General features: G+C 43.5%; 1 protein-coding gene across 9 annotated transcripts in view; it reads left to right on the forward strand.

The window, feature by feature from the left end:
* The window catches only part of rbl1 (retinoblastoma-like 1 (p107)), a 119,697-nt gene that overhangs the window by 86,216 nt on the left and 10,276 nt on the right, over positions 1–23,205 (forward strand). For all 9 annotated transcript variants that reach the window (XM_041204572.1, XM_041204577.1, XM_041204574.1 and 6 more), the window contains exons 17-20: positions 13,587–13,763; positions 19,457–19,528; positions 19,678–19,771; positions 21,261–21,475. In XM_041204572.1, the coding sequence (XP_041060506.1) occupies positions 13,587–13,763; positions 19,457–19,528; positions 19,678–19,771; positions 21,261–21,475 (558 nt within the window). The remainder of the gene's footprint in view (positions 1–13,586; positions 13,764–19,456; positions 19,529–19,677; positions 19,772–21,260; positions 21,476–23,205) is intronic.

Genomic DNA, 23,205 nt, shown 5'->3' on the forward strand with positions numbered 1-23,205 from the left:
TGCAACCCTATTTACTATACTGATGCAAATTCAGATTAGTTGGGATTCTAGATGAGTGGGATCCCCAGCACTGGATTGGAGCATGAATCCAGGTCTAGGTGTTCCTGAATTTCTCGCCCTAAACTTCTATTTGTGCCTGGGTGCTCCCGTACCACAAACCTGCACCCACCTACCTGGCAGATGCAGGTAGAAAGTTCAGCTGAAAGCTCCAGGCCCAAAGAGCCACTGGGTGTGTACTGAAGAACTTTGTATGTACCTTTAAGGTCCTCAGCTTACTGCCATCACCATCTCCCCGACCCCTACTCATCCCGGGACTCAAGGTTGCACTGTACAAATTATTGTTAAAGTGGCCAAACACTCCTGTGTAGCACATTGGGATGTTTTACTGCATTAAAGATGCTATATAAATGCAAGTTGTTGTGATCATAAAGGGGTTCCTGGAAAATGCTTTCCACAGGCCTATTGGAGAGCTCAGTATCTAGGCACCCCATTGCCACGAAGGATGTCGCAGGCCAGGACCACTCATTATCATGTCAGTAATGACTTTTTGTGTGTTATAGGCACAGGTCCATCTCTGTCCCTCTTAGAAACAATGGACCAGCATTAGGGGTTTGGCGTAACAGGTCTCTTTTCTGCCTACTCACCCTCTTTTCCTTTTTCCCCAACTTTTAAATCCATTGAATGGGCAGTCTCAGGAACAAAGATTAGGAAAATCAGCGCTCTCTGTTTTAGTGTATCATTTTACATTAACTGTTTAAATGACAAGGAGGGTCGACAACTACCTATAAACGAACATACGAATGAGGTACAGGAGTGGGCCACTTGGCCCTTCAAGCCTGCTCCGCCATCCAATAAGATCATGGCTGGTCTGATTGTAACCTCAACCCCACCTCCCTGCCTACCTCCAATAACCCCTTATTAATCAAGAATCTATCTAGCTCTGCCTTAAAAATATTCAAAGACTAAGCTTTCACTGCCTTTTGAGGAAGGGTTCCAAAGTTTCTCAACCCTCTGACAGAAATTATTTCTCATCTCTGTCTTAAATGAGCGACCTCTTATTTTTAAACAGTAGCCCCTAGTTCTAGATCTCCCTCAAGAGGAAACATCCTCTCCATATGCACCCTGTCAAAACCCCTCAGGATCTTAAAGGTTTCAATCAAGTCGCCTCTTACTCTTCTAAACTCCAGGGGATACAAGCCTAACTTGTCCAACCTTTCCTCATACGACAACCTGCCCATTCCTGGTATTAGACTGGGAAACCTTCTGTGAACTGCTTCTAATGTATTTATATCTTTCCTTAAGTAAGGAGACAAGTACTGTACGCAATACTCCAGATGTGGTCTCACCAATGCCTTGTACAACTGAAGCATAAACTCCCTACTTTGGTAATCAATTCCCCTCACAATAATTGATAACATTCTCTTAGCTTTCCTAATTACTTGCTGTACCTGCATGCTAGCCCTTTATGATTCGTGCACTAGGATACACTGATCTCTCTAAATTTCAGAGATCTGCAATCTTTCACCATTGAAATAATATGCTTCTTTTTTATTTTTAATGCCAAAACGGACAATTTCATATTTGCACCCATTATATTACATTTGCTAGATCATTGCCCACTCACAGAATATTTACAGTGCAGAAGGAAGCCATTCAGCTCATCGAGTCTGCACCGGCTCTCTGAAAGAGCATTCCACCTAGTCCCACTCCCCTGCCCTATCCATGTAACCTTGCACACTATTTCTTTTCAGGTAGCAATCCAATTCCATTTTGAATACCTCGATCAAACCTGCCTCCACCACCCTTTCAGGGAGTTCATTCCAAACTCCAACCACCCTCTGGGTGGAAAAATTTTTCCTCACATCACATTTACTCCTTTCGCCGATTATCTTGAATCTGTGCCCTCTAGTTCTTGATACTGTCTTGAATAGGGACAGTTTCTCACTGTTTACCCTGCCCATACCCTCAGGATCTTGAATACCTCTACCAAGTCCCCTCTCAGCCTTCTTTTCTCCAAGGAAAACAGTCCCAACCTCTCCAATCTATCATCATAGCTACAGTTCTTTATTGTTGGAATCATTCTTGTGAATCTCCTCTGTACTCTCTCCAAAGCTTTCTCATCCTTCCCCAGAACTGATTCTAGTTCTCCAGATGAGGCCTAACTAGTGTCTCATACAAGTTCAACATGACCTCCTTACTCTTGCACTCAATGCCCCTATTAATAAAGCCCAAGATACTATATGCTTTATTAACTGCTCTCTTAACATGCCCTGCTATCTTCAATGACCTATGTACAAATACACTGAAGTCTCTCTGTTCCTGCACCTTCTTTAGAGTCTCTCCCTTTATTTTATACCATCTCACCATATTTTTCCTGCCAAAATGGATCACCTCACACTTCTCTGCATTGAACTTCATCTGCTACTTTTTTGCCCAATTCACAACATGTTTATGTCCTTTCGAAGTTCAAGATTATCCTCATCACAGTTGACAACATTTTAAATCTTTGAATCATCTGCAACTTTTGAAATCATGCCCTGCACACCATAGTCTAGGTCATTAATATCTATCAGGAAGAGCAAGAGTCCCAACACTGACCCCTGGGGAACTCCTTCAACCTATCTATGTCCCTTTGTAGCCTCCTTACATCCTCTTAACAATTTACTTTCCTATCTATCTTTGTGTTGTCAGCAATTTTAGCAACCATTCCTTTGGTCCCTTCATCCAAGTCATTTATACAAATTATAAAAAGATGAGGCCTCAGCATTAATCCCTGTGGCACAACACTCATCTCATCTTGCCAACCAGAAAATGACCTATTTATGCCAACGCTGTGCTTCCCATTAGCTAGCCAGTTTCCTATCCATGACAGCATGTTACCCCTTATAACCTGAGCTTTTATTTTCTACAATAACTTTTGATGTAGCACTTTATCAAATGGCTTCTGGAAATCTAAGTACAGTACATCCACCGGTTCCCCTTTATCCAAAGCACATGTGACTTCTTCAAAGAACTCCAATAAATTGGTTAAGCATGATTTCCCTTTCACAAAATCATGTTAACTCTCCCTGATTGCCATGAAATTTTCGAAGTGCCCACTATAGCTTCTTTAATAAGAGCTTCTAACATTTTCCCTATGACAGATGTTAGGCTAACTGGCCTGTAGTTTCCTGCTTTCTGTCTCCCTCCCTGTTTGAATAAAGGAGTTATATTTGCTATTTTCCAATCTAATGGGACCTTGCCTGAATCTAAGGAATTTTGGAGAATTAAACCCAGTGCATCAACTATCTCACTAGCCACTTCTTTCAAGACCTTAGGGTGAAGTCCATCCGGACCTGGGGTTTACCAGCCCACAGCCCCAACAATTTGCTCAATACCACTTCCCTGGTAATTGTAATTTTCCTGAGTTCCCCTCTCCCTTCCATTTCCTGATTTACAGCTAATTCTGGGATGTTACTTCTGTCCTCTATAGTGAAGACTGAAGCAAAATACCTGTTAATTCATCTGCCACCTCCCTACTTTCCATTTATCAATTCCCCAGATGCACTTTCTAAAGGACCAATGCTCACTTTGTAAACTGTTTTCCTATTTAATTATCTATAGAAACTCTTACTATCCATCTTTATGTTACTAGCTAGCTAGCTTTCTTTCGTACTCTTAATTTTGCCCTCCTTATTAATCTTTCTGTCATTCTTTGCTGTTCTTTATATTCTTTCCAATCTTCTGACCTGCCACCTGTCTTTGTGTAGTTATAGGCTTTTTCTTTAAGTTTGACACTGTCTTTAACTTTTTTAGCTAACCACGGATTGTGGGCCCTCCCCTTGGACTGTTTCTCTCTCATTGGAATGTATCTATTCTGTGTATTCTGAAAGATCCCTTTAAATGTCTGCCACTGAACCTCTATTAACCTATCCCTTAACCTCATTTGCCAGTTCATCAGGCTCTGCTTTCATGCCCTCATAACTGCCCTATTTAAATTTAATATGCTGGCCTTTTCTCCCTCAAGGTTAATGTAAAATTCAATCATATTATGATTGCTGCTACATGGGGCTGCCTTCACGATGAGGTTATCAATTAATCCTATCTTGTTGTATCAATACCAGGTCTAGTATAGCCTGCTCTCTGACTGGCTCCAGAATGTGCTGTTCTAAAATAAAAATTCTGAAAACATTCTATAAATGCCTCACCTTTGCTACCTTTGCCCACCTGATTTTTCCAGTCTATGGCCAGGATTTTCCCCTCGCTGATTTGGGGGCGGGGCCCGGTCGCCGAGGGGAAAATGACATCGGGAAGAATCCCCGACGTCATCTTGGTCCATTTAAATTTTTAGGAAGCGGGCAGACAGGGAAATCAGCTGTCCGCCCGCCGACCTGTCAATGGCCAATTGAAGCCATTGACAGGCTAGTTAAAGTACTTAAAGACCTGACCAGCCAATCTTAAGGCTAGCGGGCAAGCCAGGAGCTCCAGCGGGCTCCAGATTATTCATGAAACTTCATCCACTGGCAGGATAAAGTTTCATGATCGTTTTGTACAAAATTAATAAAGTTTATGTGTTCTTTATTAACATGTCCCATCTCGTGTGACATCGTCACAGGAGGGGCACATGTTCATAATTTTTTAACGTTTGTATTTTTAAAGTTTTTTCCACTGTCACTATTCTCCCTGAGACAGGACTTTGCCTCAGGGAGAAGTGGGAGCGCACTCTTTGACAGCTGGGGATTCCCCCCCCCCCCCAGGCGTAGCACTTCCTGTCAGGGATGCCGCTGAGCGGACCTTAATTGGCCCAATTAAAATGGCGGTGGGCCCCATTTCATTGGCGGGGGTCAGCTGCCCGTCCACCGCCAAACCGGTGGAGCCCATGTGCCATCCGAGGGCAAAATTCTGCCCGATATGTAGATTAAAATCCCACAATGCTGTACCTTTCTGACAAGCTCCCATTATCTCTTCTTTTATACTATGACCTACTGTGGAATTACAATTAGCCGGCCTTTACACTACTCCTACAAGTGACTTCTTGCCCTTAGCATTCCTCATCTCAACCCAAACCCCTTCTACATCTTGGTTTCCTGAACTTAGGTCATAAAATCATAGAGGTCTACAGCAGAAAAAAAGGCCTTTCAGCCCATCAAGTCTACGCCAGTCAAACAAGTACCTAACTATTATAATCCCATTTTCCAGCACTAGGCCTATAGCCTTGTATGTCATGGCATCACAAGTGCACATCCAAATACTTCTTAAATGTTATGAGGATTTCTACCTCCACCACCCTTTCAGGCAGTGAGTTCCAGATTCCCACCGCCCTCTGGGTGAAAAAAATTCTTCCTCACATCCCCTCTAAACTTCCTGACCCTTCCCTTAGATCTGTGCCTCCTGGTTATTGACCCCCTGCACCAAGGGAAAAGTTCCTTCTTGTCTACCCTATCTATGCCCCTCATAATTTTATACACCTCAACCATGTTCCCCCTCAATCTCCTCTGCTCCAGGGAAAATAACCCTATAACTAAAATCCTGGTAAATCTCCTCTGCACTCTCTCAAGTGCAGTCACATCCTTCCTATAATGCGGATTCCAGGACTGCACGCAATACTCTAGCTGTGGCCTAACCAGCATTTTATACACTTCCAGCATAACCTCCCTGCTCTAATATTCTATGCCTCAGCTAATAGGCAAGTATCCCATATGCCTTCTTAACCACCTTATCTACCTGTTCCACTACCTTAAGGGACCGGTGGACATGCACACCAAGGTCCCTCTGATCCTCGGTACTTCCCAGGGCCCTACCATTCATCGTGTATTCTTATGCCTTGTTTGTCTTGCCCAAGTGCATCATCTCACACTTATCCAAATTAAATTCCATTTGCCACTGATCAGCCCATCTGACTAGCCCGTCTATATCCTCCTGTAATCTAAGGCTATCCTCCTCACTATTTACCACTCCACCAATTTCCGTGTCATCTGCGAACTTATTGATCAACCCTTCTACATTCAAGTCTAAGTCGTTTATATATACCACAAACAGCAAGGGACCCAACACCAATCCCTGTGGTGTCCCACTGGACACGGGCATCCTGGACACAAAAACACCCCTCGACTACCACCCTCTACTTCCTGGCACTCAGCCAATTCAGGATCCAAATTGTCTTGGATCCCATGGGCTCTTACCTTCATTATCAGTCTCCCATGCGGGACCTTATCAAAAGCCTTGCTGATGTCCAAGTGGACTACGTCAAATACATTGCCCTCATCTACACACCTGGTCACCTCTTCTCATCTGTACACCTGGTCACCTCTTCGAGAGGTCCCACCCCTCTCTGTTGTGCTAATACCATCATTAATTAACAGAGCCACCCCTCCACCTTTTCCTAACACCCTGTCCTTCCTAAATGTCACGTACCCTTCACTATGCAGGTCCCAATCTATGTCATCCTGTAGCCATGTCTCTGTAATGGCTATCCGATTGTACATATTTATTTCCATTTTGTGTTCATCTGTTTTGTTTCGAATGCTACGTGCGTTTAGACACAGAGCCTTTAGTTTTGTCCTTTTATTATTTTTGTAGCGCCTAGCCTTATCTGCTGATATACTGTTAGATTTGTACTCTCTGTCCCTTCCTGTCATAGTCTGTTTATCATTTCCCATATTGATACCTTTCTCTCTTGCCTTGTCTCTACTCCTTGGTTTACCACATCTTCCCAAATTTGATCCCTTGCCCCCACTCTTCAGTTTAAAACACTCTCCACTTCCCTAGTTATGCGGCTCGCGAGTACACCAGCCCCAGCATGATTCAGGTGCAGACCGTCCCAATAGTACAGATCCAACTTTCCCCAATACTGGTGCCAGTGCCCCACAAACTGGAACCCACTTCTCCCACACCAGTCTTTGAGCGACGCATTCATTTCTACAGGGGAGGCAGTGGTATAGTCACTGGACAAGTATTCCAGAGATGCAGGGAGCCAGGTTCACATCCTGCCACAGCAGAAGGTGAAATTTGAATTCAATAAAAGTCTGGAATTAAAAATCTGATAATGACCACAAAACCATTGCTGATTGTCGTAAAAACCCATTTGGTTCACTAATGTCCTTTAGGGAAGGAAATCTGCCATCCTTACCTGGTCTTGCTTACATGTCTTGGCTGACACGTAAATGCCCTCTGAACAAGGGCAATTAGGGATGGACAATAAATGCTGGACTAGCCAGCGACACCTGCATCCCATGAATGAATTTTTAAAAAAATTTCCTATGCCAATTTGCACATGGCTCAGGTAATAATCCAGAAATTATTACCTTTCAAGTTCTGCTTCTTAATTTGGTACCTAGCTCCTCATATTGACTATGCAGAGCCTCCTTCCTCATCCTGCCTATGCTGTTGGTGCCTACATGGACCACGACTTGATCCTCCCCCTCCCACTGCAAGTTCCTCTCCAGCTCTGAGCGAATGTCCCTTCATTGCATTATTTAAACCAGATGGATTTTGTTAAACGTGCCACACCCTGGCACCAGACAGGCAACACAGCCGTCTGGACTCTCGCTCTTTGCTACAGAGAACAATGTCAATCCCCCTCACTACCACCACTACATTCCTTTTTGCTCCCCCGACTTGGATGGCTTCCTGTACCAGAGTGCCATGGTCAGTCAGCTCATCCACCCTGCAGTCCTACTCTCATCTAAACAAGCAGAAAGAACCTCATACCTGTTGGACATTTGCAGAGCCTGACACTCCTGTGGGTCCCATTTCCTGCCTCAGCTACAGTCGCACCCTCCCTGAGCACTTTCCAAATTAGAAGGATCCTATCCTAACGGGTGTGACCACCACCTGGTACGAAGCGTCCAAGTAACTCCGCCCACACACACACACACACACACACACACAACCCCCCCCCCCCCCCATATGTATCATGGTGCCCGCAGCTCAGCCTCCAGCTTAGTAGCTCTGAGTCGAAGTTCCTCAAGCCACAGACACTTATTGCAGACATACTTGCCCTAGTCACACTAGTAACCAGGAGCTCCCACATGCTGCAGCCTTGACACGTCGCCTGTCTTGTCATACATATGTGCTTTAATTAATTACTTAATTATTTTATTCAATTGTTTATTTTATTTTGTATATTTATTAATCGTATCACAAATTCCTGTACAATTTTAAACCTTGGGAATAGAATAGAATAGACTACTTGACCACCTTCTAGATACTCCCCACAAACAGTTAGCTTCTTCCTCTGTAGCAGAGCAAGAACCAGTTCCTACAGAGTGAAAGAGTTAGAAAAAGCAAAGGAGCACCTCCCTCCCCTCCTCACAGAACTTCCTCAGCTCACCAAACTCCCACATTCCGTTGAGGTCGCACACTCAATGCTGGTCGTACTGAGAATGTCTAAATTTATATATTCCAAACGAAGGGACTAGCTGAGTCTTCAGGTCCCCTTTTCACCCGCTCTTCTAGTGGTAGTTACTGTCTCCAGGTCCCATTCTCACTCGCTCTTTTACACGGCTTTAAAAAATTGACAGAAGAACCAGGTGAAAAGTGAGAATTGTTGTTACTCATTAAGTTGTTCGAACCTGGAATGTGCTGCTTGAAAGTATGGTGGCCAGCAGTTTTAGTAGTAATTTTCAAAAGAGAATTGGGCCTCTACTTTATAAGAAGAAAATTGCAGGGCTGTGAGGAAACAGCCAGGGAATGGGACTAATTTGGAAATTCCACAGAGTCGGCTGAAACACAAGGACCAAGTGGCCTCCTGTGCAATATGATTCCATGAAATGACACTTATAATTACAACTCCATTTGCTGCCCTGATTTGTTATTCTCTGTATCAAGTTTACAACTTTGGGTTAAGCCTTGACCAAGCACTGCAAAGAATGTCTAATCGTGTACAGAAACCTAGTGCAAAACTTGCAGCTGGAAACTTGCCATACCTGCACTGTTCCTGCCCACAGATTTACACCCCAGGTGCCTCAGCCCCTTTAATGCCACAACAGACTAAAATAAACATTTGCATTCTAACATTTCTGTACATATTACTTTCTGAAAAAAGAGACATGTGTAAGCTTTTTGTCTTGCACTCATCAGGACACTCATAAGAATACCAATATAAGGGGAAAACAACAATTTATACTGTATGTGAAGAGAGTGCTGATTGGTTTACAAGTGGCGTTGCCATGGAGAATATACTAATGATTGTGACTGACAGTTAACTGCCAAGCATTGTTCGAAATTTCAACCAGGCAGCTTGACCCTGATTGGTCAAGGCATTGCTCTGAGGAATGAGTCAGCGAATGGCTGTCCCTTATTTTGTTTAGCTGAAACAAGCACAATGTGTGTACATGTTCTTTCTGTCTGCAAAGAACAGGGCCCTGTGTATTAACATATGTAGCTTCCAGTACATGCAAATGCGCCACACAACAAGCCCAACTGACGATCTTAAATTGGTTGTCAGTGTAATTCTTAGTATGCTGAGGATTATTTAGCAAATGTTGTCCAATCGTGGAATCACACCTAATGCTGGACACTGTGTTTTGAGTATTGTAAGCACAGGCTGGTTGGATGCAATATCTGCCCTGCTCGTTGTGTACAGTGGCTGGAACATGCTGTTTGAAACAATCTGCCAGTCTTTGGGACGTGTGACCTACATACCTAGCATCACATTGGCACCGAAATTCATACGCCACATTACTCATTTGTGTGATAGACAGAACATCTTTTTGGCTTGACGGCAGCATCCTAATTAGTGGCTTATACCTCTCATGTTGCTACTGCATAGCAGTGTGAAGCAGCTAGCTTCACCTGTTGCTCAAATTTTTGAGGTACCTTGCCTTACCAGGGTAATCTGAGGTAGACTGGGCACTTTTCAGGGCTGAAAGTGGCGGCCTTAAGCCCGTTCATGAGTTTGTGTGATACACAGCGTGAAATGATCTGATTAGGGTAGCTGTTATTCTGCAGGATGCCTTAGATGTGCCCTACTTCAGCATCGAGCTTGCACGGTGAGCAAATGGCTTGGGCCCTATTTACAAGGTTGCCAATGAGACCAATCTTATGGTGCGTGGAACTGTAAGAATCCCACATGTTTACTGACCAGTGAAGGTAGGTTTGCGGTAGACAGTGGTAGAGAATCCCCTGGCAGGTTTCTCAAGGAAGTTCATTTGACTGCTCATTTCATAGATGAATTTGAGCGCAGAATAGAGCCCTTTAAGACATGTAAGGAAATTATTATATGCGGCTACAGATTTAAATATAGCAAACGTATCATCCACATGTCGGGAATATGCGAGGGGTAGGAGGTTAGGTGTCATTCCATCGGGGACATGTTTCTCATGGAACCCAATAAAGATGTTTGCGAGAGCTGGGCCTTGAAGGGAACCCATGGCAACACCATCTATTTGGGCACACATGGTGTCATTAAAACTGAACTCAACTGCACGAGTTGTGGAGTTTTTAAGTTCAATGAATACTGATTCATGCAATGGTGGTGGATGGAGATTGCCATGATATAGTGTTGCAGTGCAAATATCTATGGCTTCCTTAAGTGGAACATTGGCGAATAGGCTAGCAATGTCAAATGAGCACATGGACACAGCATTGCTTTCAATATGCAAGTCCTGTATGGCCTTCATAAATGTGTAACAGTCATTGACTGTGTATGTGGAAAACTTGGTCAAAACTGCTTGTAAGAATTCGCCCAGCATTTGACCAATTCATGTTGTGCAGAACTGGTCAAATATAAGATGGGGCGTATTTGTATACCTGAAACAGAGGTACTACTATAAATTCAGGATATCAACAACATGTTCAATTTACAGGTAAGTTAAGAACAGGTAAGCTTTATATTGAATTCCCCAAGCGTGTATTAATTGCAAGGTTGTGCCAATTTTCATTTGTAAATGTATCGATAATGCTAACATGAGACAGTCCCATGATTGAGCTAGCGTTTATGTGAGATGAGATTGAACAGATTGGTAATAGGGTTACTAGGGTTAAATATTTGCACTGCAGCACTATATCATGGCGATCTAGACCCGCCACCATTGCGTCAATGAACTTAAATTCTTTAAACTTACGAGCTCCGCAACTTGTGCGATTGAGTTCTATTCTAATGACACCATATATGTCTAAATAGATGGTGTTGCCATGGGATTACCTCTAGGCCCAGCTCTCGCAATCATCTTTGTTGGGTCCCATGAGAAATGTGTCCTCAATGGAATGACACCTAACCTCCTACCCCTTGCATATTTCCGATATGTGGACGATAAGTTTGCTATATTTAAATTGGAGTTGCATGTAACAGTTTCCTTACATGACTTAATGGGCTCTATCCTGCATTCAAATTCACCTATGAAATGGAGCAGTCAAATTAACTCCCCTTCCCTGAAGTACTAGTTGAGAAATCTGCCAACCACCACAAGCTTACCTTCACTGGTCAGTGTATGAGTTGGGATTCTTACAGTCCCACATGCTATAAGATTGGTCTTATCAGCATTCTTATAAATAGGATCTGAGCCATTTGCTCACCATGCAAGCTTGATGTTGAAATACATCCTGCAGGATAATGCTTACCCTGATCAGATCATTTCTCACTTAATATCACGCAAACTCATGGCTGTCATTTTCAGCCCTGAAAAGTGCCCAGTCTACCTCAGATTACCTTAGAAGGGCAAGGTATCTCAAAAATTTGAGCACCAGGTGAAACTAGCTGTGTCACGCTGCTACTATGCAGAAGTATTTGCCACTAACAGGATGCTGCTGTCAAGCCAAAAAGACATTCTGCCTATCACACAAATGAGTAACAAAAACAGAAAATACCAGCATTTTCTGTTTTTGTTTCAGATTTCCAGCATCCATTTTGCCTTTTCACAAATGAGTAATGTGGTATATGAATTTCAGTGCCAGTCTGATGCTAGGTATGTAGGCCGTACATCCTAAAGACTGGTGGATCGTATCAAACAGCATGTCCCAGCCGCTGTTTGCAACAGACAGGATACAGACCGTACCCAACCAGCCTGTGCTTGCAAAACTCAAAACGCAGTGTTCAACATTAGATGTGATTCCGCGATTGGACAACATTTGCTAAATAACCCTTAATGTGCTAAGAGTTATGCTGACAACCAATTTAAGATTGTCAGTCAGGCTCACAGTGTGGCACATGTGTGTGTACTGGAAGCTACATATTTTAATACACAGGGCCCTGTTCTTTGCAGATAGAAAGAGTTTATACACACATTGCGCCTGTTTCAGTTAAACAAAATAGGTGACAGACATTTGCTGGTTCATTCCTCAGGACAATGCCTTGACCAATCAAGGCCAAGCTGCCTGGTTTAAATTTCAAACAATACTTGGCAGTTAACCATCAGTCACCATCACTGGTGCATTCTTCATGGCAACGCCACTTGCCAACCAAACAGCACTGTCTTCACACACAGTATAAATTGTCGTTTTCCCCTTATATTGGTATTTTTAGGTGTGTCCTGATGAGTACAAGATGAAAAGCTGAGGTATGCCTATTTTTTCAGCAATGCTCTTATTTTTAAGGATAGCAGTGTTGATCCATCAGTGAGTGATAATTATAGATTTTAATTAAATACATTTCAATTAGAAGCTTTTCTGGCATTTTTAACATTGAGACAGTGTCTCAACATTCTATGTTTCTAATTCAAACAGAGGCCCTCAGCTGAAGAAGAGTCACCTGGACTCGAAACATTAACTCTGCCCTTTTCTCCACAGATCTGTCAGACTTGCTGAGTTTTTCCAGCAATTTTTGTTTTTGTTTCAGATTTCCAGCATCCGCAGTATTTTGCTTTTATCCTTAGCCCTATGTTCCTTTGCTAAATCAATCCTGAACTAAACACTACCCTGCACTCTCCTCATAGCCCTGTACCTTGTTCTGCTTCAAATGTTTATTCAGCTTCCCCTTAAACATCCAGTGGTTTCTCGCTAAGGTACTTACTCTGATAAAGTTCCAAATCTTACATGCTCCAACAACCCTCTGTGTAAAGAAATTCCTCATAACTCTCTTAGTAATTTTAATTGATGACTCTTTGTGACTGACTCCCTAAATAAAGCACATTTTTTTGTTTCAATTAATCCCATCGAATCTCTTTATCCTTTTAAAAACATATACTAAGCTCTTCCTGTCCTCGCTCTTCCAGTGGAAATAGTAAACATGTAGTCGCCCATCGCTGGCATTATCCATTCTTTTTCTATTGCTTTAATATACTTCCATAATCAAGGAACCAAAACTGAGCATAATATTCTAACTTGTAACCTAACAGTATTATGACTATATCTGCCAGCACTGGGCATTTTCAGACATTGATTTATTTTAATCCCAAGGTGTCTTTGTTTATTCACATCCTTTGGCATCTTTTCGTTTAGTTTGCTTTTCTCTCTCTGAACCTGAAGTAGCTCATATTAATCATATTAAAGTGCATTTTGTCACCTGTTTGTCTATTTGCTAACCTGTTATTCGTTCCTAGGGTCTTTTACAGTCTTCTTGACTGTTTGACAACGTTCATGTCAGTTTTGTTTTTGAGGGAATGGATTTTTCCTGTTTCCCTTCTCTCGCTTCTCTAATGTACAGTAATATAAGCATGTTTTTCTTTCAGGTATATCATCTGGCCAGTGTCCGTCTGCGTGACTTGTGTCTAAAACTGGATGTGTCTGCAGAGCTTCGTAGGAAGATCTGGACTTGCTTTGAATATTCTTTGGTGCATTGCACAGATTTGATGGCAGACAGACACCTTGATCAGCTCCTCCTCTGTGCTGTCTACATAATGGCTAAGGTACTGTATTTGCCTTTCTAGCTTGTATGGCTCTCTGCTTGCTGAAATGCTCAACTAATCACCTGTTGAAGCAAGGTTGCTGGAGTGTGTCTGAGGCTTTGGAAAATCTTTGACTTGGCTGTTGGTATTCAATAAAATTTCTCCAAATTTTTTCTGTGTTCCACGCAACCATCAGAGGCCAGTTTGTCAGCCATCTGCCCTGTTACCTTTGTCTCCAATTGCACTATATGATTGTCCAGCCTATTCTATTAAAAAAGGGAGCAATTTATAAATTAAATAAAGTGCACCAAAATGCTGCGTTTTCTTTTAACCTGCCTTATTGTTTCATACTTGCTTTCTTTAAAAACTTTATGATGGCTTGGCAGAATAGCAGAGCTTTTGATTTGTTATCTTAGAAAGATCCTGAGACAAATTTTCAATGTGAAGCTACATCAGTGAATCAGAAACAATGGGCTGAATGTTTCCAGCCCTTGGAGGTGGGGCTGGCAAGGGTATTCCAGAAAACTAGTGAGAGAATGTGTCAGGGCTGCTGCTGGCAGACTTCAGGCGCCGGCTAAATTTCCCAAGACTGGCTGGGGAGCAGGAGCGGTAGCCCACTGGCTGGCGGTGGGCATCCAATTGAGGCAAATAAGGGACCCATTAACTGGGATTTTTTGTACAGTGGCTACAATTTTGAAGAAGGTGCACGGGTCTCATGGAGCTTCAGCAACTCATGAGCTGCATTGAGGTAAGGGCACAGTAGGAAGGAGGTGATTGTTGCCTGTAACTGACGGGCAATAAGTGTAGAGTTTCCAAGCAGAAAAGCTAATGGCTACCATTGGAAGGGATTGAAAGGACTGCTACGGAGGCCAATAACTAGAAGCTTTCTTCCCTCCAGCGAGGTCAGGCAAGGGAAGGGAGTTGACAACCCATTGAGGGTGAAGGCTGCAGGGTGAGATTGATGGCCTGCATTCAGAGATTTGCTCCTCCAGTCAGGAGGAGTTTGAAAGAGAGGAACTTCAGCAGCCATATGGGAGCAGGCTACCGAGGACAGAAATGCATCAGCAGCTTGGCACAATGCTGGAATGTGCACATGAAGGGTGCAGATGAGCATTAAAGCAGGCAAATGCTCGAAGATGGTGCTACCCAGTGAAAGTCTACAAATAAAGCTCAGTTTCATGGACCTTTCAGAGCACCAGTGTCTCTGCAGCTTCTGTCAAGACAGGTGGTCACTAACCCATGTGGCATGCTGGAGGAGTAGCTGAGGTCACTGGGATATGGTTGGCACCCATTGTCTGTGGCGGTGAAGGTGATCCATTTTTCACTACAGAGTCGTTCCAGGGATCAGCTGTGGAAATTCATGGGATATCACAATCTGCTGGAGTGTATAAGGTTCCAGACTGATAATGCAAGTCAGGCCAAGAGGGCCATTGGCTTCATCACCGCTGCAGGATTTCTCCAGTTCAGAATGGAGGCACAGTCATCGACTGCATGCACGTGGCCATCAAGGCACCTCAGAGCAGCCAGGTGTTTCGTCAACAGGAAGAGGTTCCATTCCATCAATGTACAGATCATGTGAGACCACCGCAAAATGATCCTACAAGTGTGTGATAAGTTCCCAGGAAACTGACATGACTCGTTTGTTCTGAGACAGTCCCAGGTATCTCAGCTGTTCACTGCATAGCAAGCCTTCATGGATGGATCCTGGGTAACGTATCCACTGAAGACTCGGCTGCACTTACTGGTATACCGAGGCAGATGATTCATACAACTGCAGATACCTAGCTACTAGGTTGACAATTGAGCTGGCAATTGGATTACTAAAAATGTGCTTTAGATGTTTAGATTGCTCCAGGGGAAACCCCCCAAAACAATCCTCATGAGCATCACATATCATGGTGGTGTGCTGTGTTCTGCACAATCTAGCACAGCAAAGAGAAGATGAACTGGTGAAACTCCCATGCTGCCACTAGACCAGAGCCAGCCTGCACCCTGTAGTTGCCCTGGTGACATGCAGTGGAATGCCATCACCGTGTGACAGGCTTCGTGAAGAGCCCAATCCGTCATCCGTTCATGTGCTTCAATCCCTGGCACCCCTTTCATGGGCTCCATCCCCAGGCCTTCAACAGATGTCCCCACATTTCCTACTGCTGCTCTATAAGCACCTGCTTTGTTAGTGACTCCTGAGTCTCAGCATCTGCTGAGCACTACTGGGCCAGTCCTCAGTCCTCCAATGGGGGCTGGCTACATGCATTCTGACAGGGCATCATGCTTCACCAGTGTGAGAGTGCTGCAGTAGAGGGTGTGTGGGACTGATATGCTGGCACATCCTCAGATGGTACCTTTTCCACCAAGGCTTCTGCTCAATTCACTGCTCTCTGCCGTGCCACCTCTGCCACTGGCCCTGCGGGAGAACTGTGCACTGCTGATGATATGCCTATTCTCCCTCTTCCTCCTGCCTGTACATGCTCCTGAGCTTCATATGATGATCATGGACCACAGAGGTGACACAGAAAGACAGATGAGAAGTATTCATGCTTGCTGCCATCACATCTCTCTCTCTCTCTCTCCTGCAATGACACTCCTCCTCTCATACTGTGAGAATAGTATCTCTTTCTTTCCAAAACTGCTTGTAGGAGCAGCTCTAGGGTGGTGTCTGTGAAGAATAGAACCACCCTTCCTCACATTGCAGCCAGCACCCCACTCCACCTTTTGCTGCACCCCTTCTGCAGCCTTCTCTGTGTGCAGCGGTCTGAATGCACAGACTACCCTTTCAAAATGGCACCCTCAAGCTCCCTGCCAGCATTAACTCCCAACTGTGACTTGTTACTGGTTACCCCCCCCACCGTGTCGTAAATTACCACAGCATCAGGATCTCGACTAATTGGCAAAATCCAGCTCAAAGTCTCTAACTCTAAACTTCCTGGGAAAGGGTTGTGAGTTGAGTGGCGAGGGCTGAGAAGAACTTCTGTCTGCTCACATGTTCTGATCTTCATTAAATGCCCTGAACTAGAATACTTTGAATTTACATGACACCTGCACCTCTTCTGGGCACCAAAGACTGGCGGCAAGGGAAAACTAGTGGACTTACAGGGCTGAAGATCAATCTCAGAAATATGTTTTAAATGTGGCTGTCCCCTTTGGGTAGTTCTGGCAATCTAATTGCAAATAATTGGATTGTAAGGCCAGACTTCTAATTTTCATGCTCTTTTTTGCTAACATATAGATACCCTTCTGTCCAGGCTCACTAAAGATGCAAATGAGGAAAATTCATTGATATATTTTCCTCAGATCTGCCTGTGGAATATAGCTGTCCACTTGTGGGCATATTACCTGCCTACCCTAAAACTGCTGGGATTTCCAGAAAGGGTAGAACCCTCAGAGTCCAGGTTCTCTCCCCTTCCTTCCCCTCCCTAATGGCAGTCCTCCCTACCCCAGGAATTATCTGTGCTCTGTACTGAACAGTGATATCCAAATTTCCAAAGTGCTGAATTACACATCTCCATTTGGGAAAGAAGGAGCCATTATAATTGGTTGCAGCACCCCTGGGTTAAGGAAAGGCATATTACCCAGGGCTATTGCCCCTGATCGCAGTAAATTTGATCCCTACTAGAATGTTGTGTGGACAGCAGCTAAGCATGGGAGCAGGTTTGTCTGTGATGTTCTCTGTATTTAGATGATCTGCCAGCACTCGCCCTCAAGCTTTATATATGAATAGTGGCACCAGAGGATCCTCAAGCTTTAAATATGAATAGTGGTACCAGAGGAACCTCAAGAAACTGTACCCCAGTGACGGGGAGAAAATGAAGAAAAAAAACCAAACCTGTAAATGTGGATGATTTCATCGAAACTTGGGATGATCTGAAGAATATTGAAATACAAAGATCAAAAAGGAAAACACTTATTCCTGAGGGATAACGTGTTATGATCCTAGCCAAACCCTCAAGTTTTTGGTAAGATCTGATTGGGGAACAATGACGTTTTGTTTAAAGTAGACACAGTTTGAGAGTCAAGACCTTGCACAGTGAATAAAGCCACAAGATTCCATGGTTTCGAACAAATGAAAAATAATTTTACTGTACAAGATCAGAAAGATAAAACAATTTCAATATCTGTCTTTTACTCTTAACATTCAGGGTTAATATGCGATACATGTGAATTAACAGGCAAACTGTGGTCGAACACACCACACTACACAATAAATGCCAAATGCAACCAAAACAGATACCACGGATTTCTCAACAACCCACCCAGACATCAGTAACACTGTGAGTCAAGCAATCTCACTGAAATACACTATCTCCCTCACAGAGGATTCTAACCTTCACCTTTGAAGACCTCGCCTTGGAATTCTCTCCAAAAGCCGCTCCAATTTAGATGGCATCAACGACAGCCCACCTCATAGGGTTTCGATCTTGTGTCCCGATACTCCATTTTCCTGGATTCTCAAGTATTCATTCAAACAACAACTCACAAACACAACTTCAGCTCTTCAACTATGCCGAGCAGAACCCTACTACTCCATAGGGGGTAACTTCGCCCCTGTGGCTGCAGCACTGTCAACAACTTTCGGCTGCCTTCTTGGATCTTCAGGGCATCTCCTGAGCCCTCTTCACTTAAAGTCTGCTACCTGCAGCCCTTTCCAGTTTGGAGTCTGTTTCTCTGCTCCTCTCCTTTTAACTGAACTTGGATCTTTGCCTGTCGCTGTCCCCTCTCCTGTCTGGGAGTCTTTTCCTCAATGGTGCTCCACTCCCGGTCACCTGAACCAGATTTTTGGTGCCGTTTTCCATTGTTGCTGAGCCCATTCTTGGCCCCAAGAGCTTAAAGATGCGGATCTGCACATGTGCAGCCCGCTCCAAGTCTGTGCATGCATGGAAAGTCCGAGGTTTGTCAGCAGCTGAAGTTCCCAACTACTTCTCTCAATGTTAAGGTAAATTGCCTTTCATAACACATGAAAAGATTAACTTTATATCTTCAGACTCCCCAGGCATTCCAGCATTTTTTGTGTTTGTTTCCGATTTCCAACATTTATCATTTTTTTCCCTATTAATCTCAAAAAATGTAGCAGTGAGGAAACTGTACAGCAACTTAAAATAACATCCTTAACTTTGTATTACAAAATAAATGATCAGTACTAGATTTTTTCAACAATAAACATAGAATAATTAGATTATATGGCGAGCTACTGTATTATAACAACTGCCTGATGAAAGGGTTTCCTATGCTTGTCATCACTTATGTCCAAGGGGGAATGTGGATAACTTGGAATTATTTTAAACCTTTCTCAAGCCGTGACCTTCACTGGCAGTGCCAGCATTTATGTCCATCCTTAGCTGCCTTGAGAAGGCAATGGTGGGCCTTTTTCCTGAATTGCTGCAGTAATTTGATACAACTGAGGGGTTTGTTATGCACTTCGGAGGACATTTAAGAGTCAGCCACACTGATGCCAAACTGGAGTCGCATTTTACTCAGACCAGGTAAGAACAGCAAGTTTCCATCCCTAAACGACATTAGTGAACCAGTAGGATTTTTATGACAATCTGTCAGCTTCAAGTTAATTCTGGATACCAGCTGTTGATTTCCAGCTTTTTCAAAACTAAATTAAATTTTGATTGTTAGTCCAGGCCTCCATATTACTGGCCAAACACGTCTCTGTTCGCAATGCCACAGGAAATCTGTTGGTTATCATGTTACCACTGATACTGTCTTTACAGGTTACTAAAGAGGACAAGTCTTTCACAGATATAATGAAATGTTACAGAAGCCAACCCCAAGCCAATAGCCATGTGAGTTTGCGTTACTTATATTGATTTTATACCTTCTTCATGCTTGGTTGTTTAGTCCTTTTAACTAAAAAATATGAAGAAGCCTCACTAGTTCATTTTCTGCAAACACCTTCTGCTTCGTGTAATAATTTTGCATTAATTTTATGCAGGTGTACAGAAGTGTTCTCCTTAAAGAAGGGAGATGGTTGAGGATGACAGGTATTGATGAGCACACAGGGGAAGATGAAAACATGGAAGAGCAGAGTGAGTCATATTGCTCTACTATGGGAATTCCAGTATTCTCTGTGATAATTTTTGGAACTTTCCTGAGTTAACAGCTGGTTCAAATTTAACATGGAGAAGGGATTGAGGCGAAGAAAGAAGGTGTTCAGTTTCAACGGGACCGATTTCTATTCAACATGCTTGAATTCCCTCCCTAAATCTTTCCGCTTCCCTCTCTCCAAATCCTTAAATCCTACTTTTGTGACCAGGTTTTTGGCGATCCCTCTTTGGATTATTAGGTTAGATTAGGGCTACAGGGAAATGGCAGGTGTGTGGGTGAGTTGCCCTTGCAGAGAGCTAGTATGGACACAAGGGCCAAATGACAACTTTACTGTTTCTGTGATTCTACAACTCTGTGAAAATCCTTTTTCTGCACTAAAGGTGCTTCATTAATGCAAGCTGTTACTGTGAGAGATTAGAAACATAAGCTCTATATGTACCATTCCTCCTCCCCTCTGAGTGATACTGTTTAATTATAAATAATCAGACACCTGAACTCAGTCTGCTGTTTTGAGATGTTGGTTCTCTTCCTCTTCAGTGCCCTCACATCATATATTATTCTGCCAGGAGAGTAAATAGAAGGTGTGAGAAATTGAAATTTTTTAAGGAATGCTCTTCTAAGATTGAAATTAAAGCATGTTGCTGAGCTGGGGCAGAACATAAGAAATAGGAGCAGGAGTAGGCCATTCGGCCCCTCAAGCCTGCCCTGCCATTCAATAAGATCGTGGATAATCTGCCCCAGGCCTCAACTTCCTGATATTTCAAAAATCTATCTACCTCCTCTTTAAATACTTTGTGATCTAGCCTCCACAACTCTCTGTGGTAGAGAATTCCAGACATTCACTACCCTCTGAGAGAAGAAATTGCTTCTCATCTCAGTTTTAAATGAGTGTCCACTTATTCCCTAACAATGTCCCCTTGCTCGAGATTCTCCTACTAGTGGAAACATCTCAATATCTACCTTGTCACCCCCCTCAGAATCTTGTAAGTTTCAGTAAAACCATCCGTTATTCTTCTAAACTCTAATGAATAAAGGCCCAACCTGCTTAGCCATTCTTGATAAGTCAACCTCTTCATTCCAATGCAGGCTCCAATGCCAGTATATCATTTCTTAAATACGAGGACCAAAACTGTACACAGTACTCCAGGTGAGGCCTCACCAACGCCCTGTACAGTTATAACAAGACTTCCCTATTTTTAAACTCCAACCCCCTAGCACTAGAGTCGAAGGTCCTTTATTCTTTACCCTTCTGATCTGGGACCACTGAAAACGTGTTATATTTCTCAGCACTGATTTCCTATACCTTGGGAAACACTAAAATTAATTGAAATTACACTCCTGGTACAATTGCTTTGATTTTCACTGGAAATGGAATAAGAAATTACTCTTTCTTTCTGGAGTGATCAGTTATTTTAGGAAATCTATCTTAACCTGAGAACTTTTATTTTCCTTTTTTTGTGCCACTTCTAGTGCCCAGTAGTGATGATCCTAGCTCAAAGAACAACAGTGCACATCGTCCTGGCGAGGCAAGCAACCCTCCAGTGTCTGCAACTAGATTGTCCAACAAGTATCCTGCAGCAATGGAGGAAGAGCGGGGTGATCTCATTAAGTTCTATAATGGTATCTATGTGAACAGGATTAAAGAGTTTGCACTGAAGTACTCCAATGTGAAACTGGAGTGTGGGGTAAGTGAACATGATTGTTTGAGACTGCTAATCAGTATTTCTGAAGTATAACAGTGTTCCATGTGCACAATAATTTCAAAAGTCAAATTCCTTTCTTATTTGATGGGCTTCCTGCATTGCTTTATAACTGGTGTTCTGGGGACCGCATACCGCAAGTCTGTTTTTGCAAGAAACTAACAACTTGCTTTGGCTGCAAAATATTAAGGGGCTATAATCATCCCATTATCTGAACCATGGTTTTCTGTGGCTGAGTAAGTTAAATTTCATTTCATTGTGTCCTATTCTAGGGTTTTTATGAGTTTTTTGTGGCTTCCATTCTGCAAATCCATCCCATTGGCTTTGGATGTAAATGATAAAACAAGAGTTCAGATGTCTCCCTTCACTTGGCTTTTACACCCAAAAGTATGTGGGAGAGATTGTGGCTTTGAGCGCACTGCTCAGTTCAAAAGATTAAACATTGTTGATATCTTGGGAACCATTTTAACTGAACTCACAAAGCAGGAATTACATGTGATTTTTTTTTATTCATTCACGGGATGTAAGCTTCACTGGCTGGGCCAGCATTTATTGCCCGTCCCTAATTGCCCTTGAGAAGGTGGTGGTGAGCTGCCTTCTTGAACTGCTGCAGTCCATGTGGTATAGGTACACCCACAGTGCTGTTAGGGAGGGAGCTCCAGGATTTTGAACCAGTGACAGTGAAGGAACGGCGATATATTTCCAAGTCAGGATGGTGAGTGACTTGAAGGGGACCTTCCAGGTGGTGGTGTTCCCATCTATCTGCTGCCCTTGTCCTTCTAGATGGTAGCAGTCATGGGTTTGGAAGGTGCTGTCTAAGAAGCCTTGGAGAATTCCTGCAGTGCATCTTGTAGATGGTACACACTGCTCCTACTGTGCGTCGGTGGTGGAGGGAGTGAATGTTTGTGGATGTGGTGCCAATCAAACGGGCTGCTTTGTCCTGGATGGTGTCAAGCTTCTTGAGTGTTGTGGGAGCTGCAATCATCCAGGCAAGTGGGGATTATTCCATCACACTCCTGACTTGTGCCTTGTAGATGGTGGACAGGCTTTGGAGAGTCAGGAGGTGAGTTACTCGCTGCAGGATTCCTAGCCTCTGACCTGCTCTTGTAGCCACAGTATTGATCTGGCTGGTCCAGTTCAGTTTCAGGTCAATGGTAACCCCCTTGATGTTGAACTCTCCGGTGGGCGAGCGGAGGCGGGGCCCGCTCGCCGACACATAAAATGAGGCACGGTGATGTCGGACAGGCGTCCCGATGTCATCACACGTCATTTAAATTTTCAGTTCAGTGGGCGCGCAGCATCCACAGGCGGGATGAGGTTTCAGTTCAGCGGGCACGCAGCATCCACAGGCGGGATGAGGTTTCAGTTCAGCGGGTGCGCAGCATCCACAGGCGGGATGAGGTTTCATGAAGTGCTTTAAAGATCAATAAAAATTTTTGAAATAATTCTTTGACATGTCCCAGCTCATGTGATGGTGTCATATGAGGGGACATGTTTTAAAAGTTTTTAATTCATTTATTTTAGTTTCTAAATATCAAACTGATCTCTCTGAGGCACCTCTGTGCCTCAGGGAGATTTCTGCACTCTTTTGCGTGCATGTGCGAAAAAGCGCTGGCCCCGACTCAGGGAATCCACCCCCCCAACACCCCCGGCCCGCACAGGGAGCGCTCAGCGTTTCCAGGCAAGCGTCACACTTTGCAGGCCTTAATTGGCCT

Source organism: Carcharodon carcharias, chromosome 14 (genome assembly GCF_017639515.1).
Source record: "Carcharodon carcharias isolate sCarCar2 chromosome 14, sCarCar2.pri, whole genome shotgun sequence".
Taxonomy (NCBI): Eukaryota; Metazoa; Chordata; class Chondrichthyes; order Lamniformes; family Lamnidae; genus Carcharodon; species Carcharodon carcharias.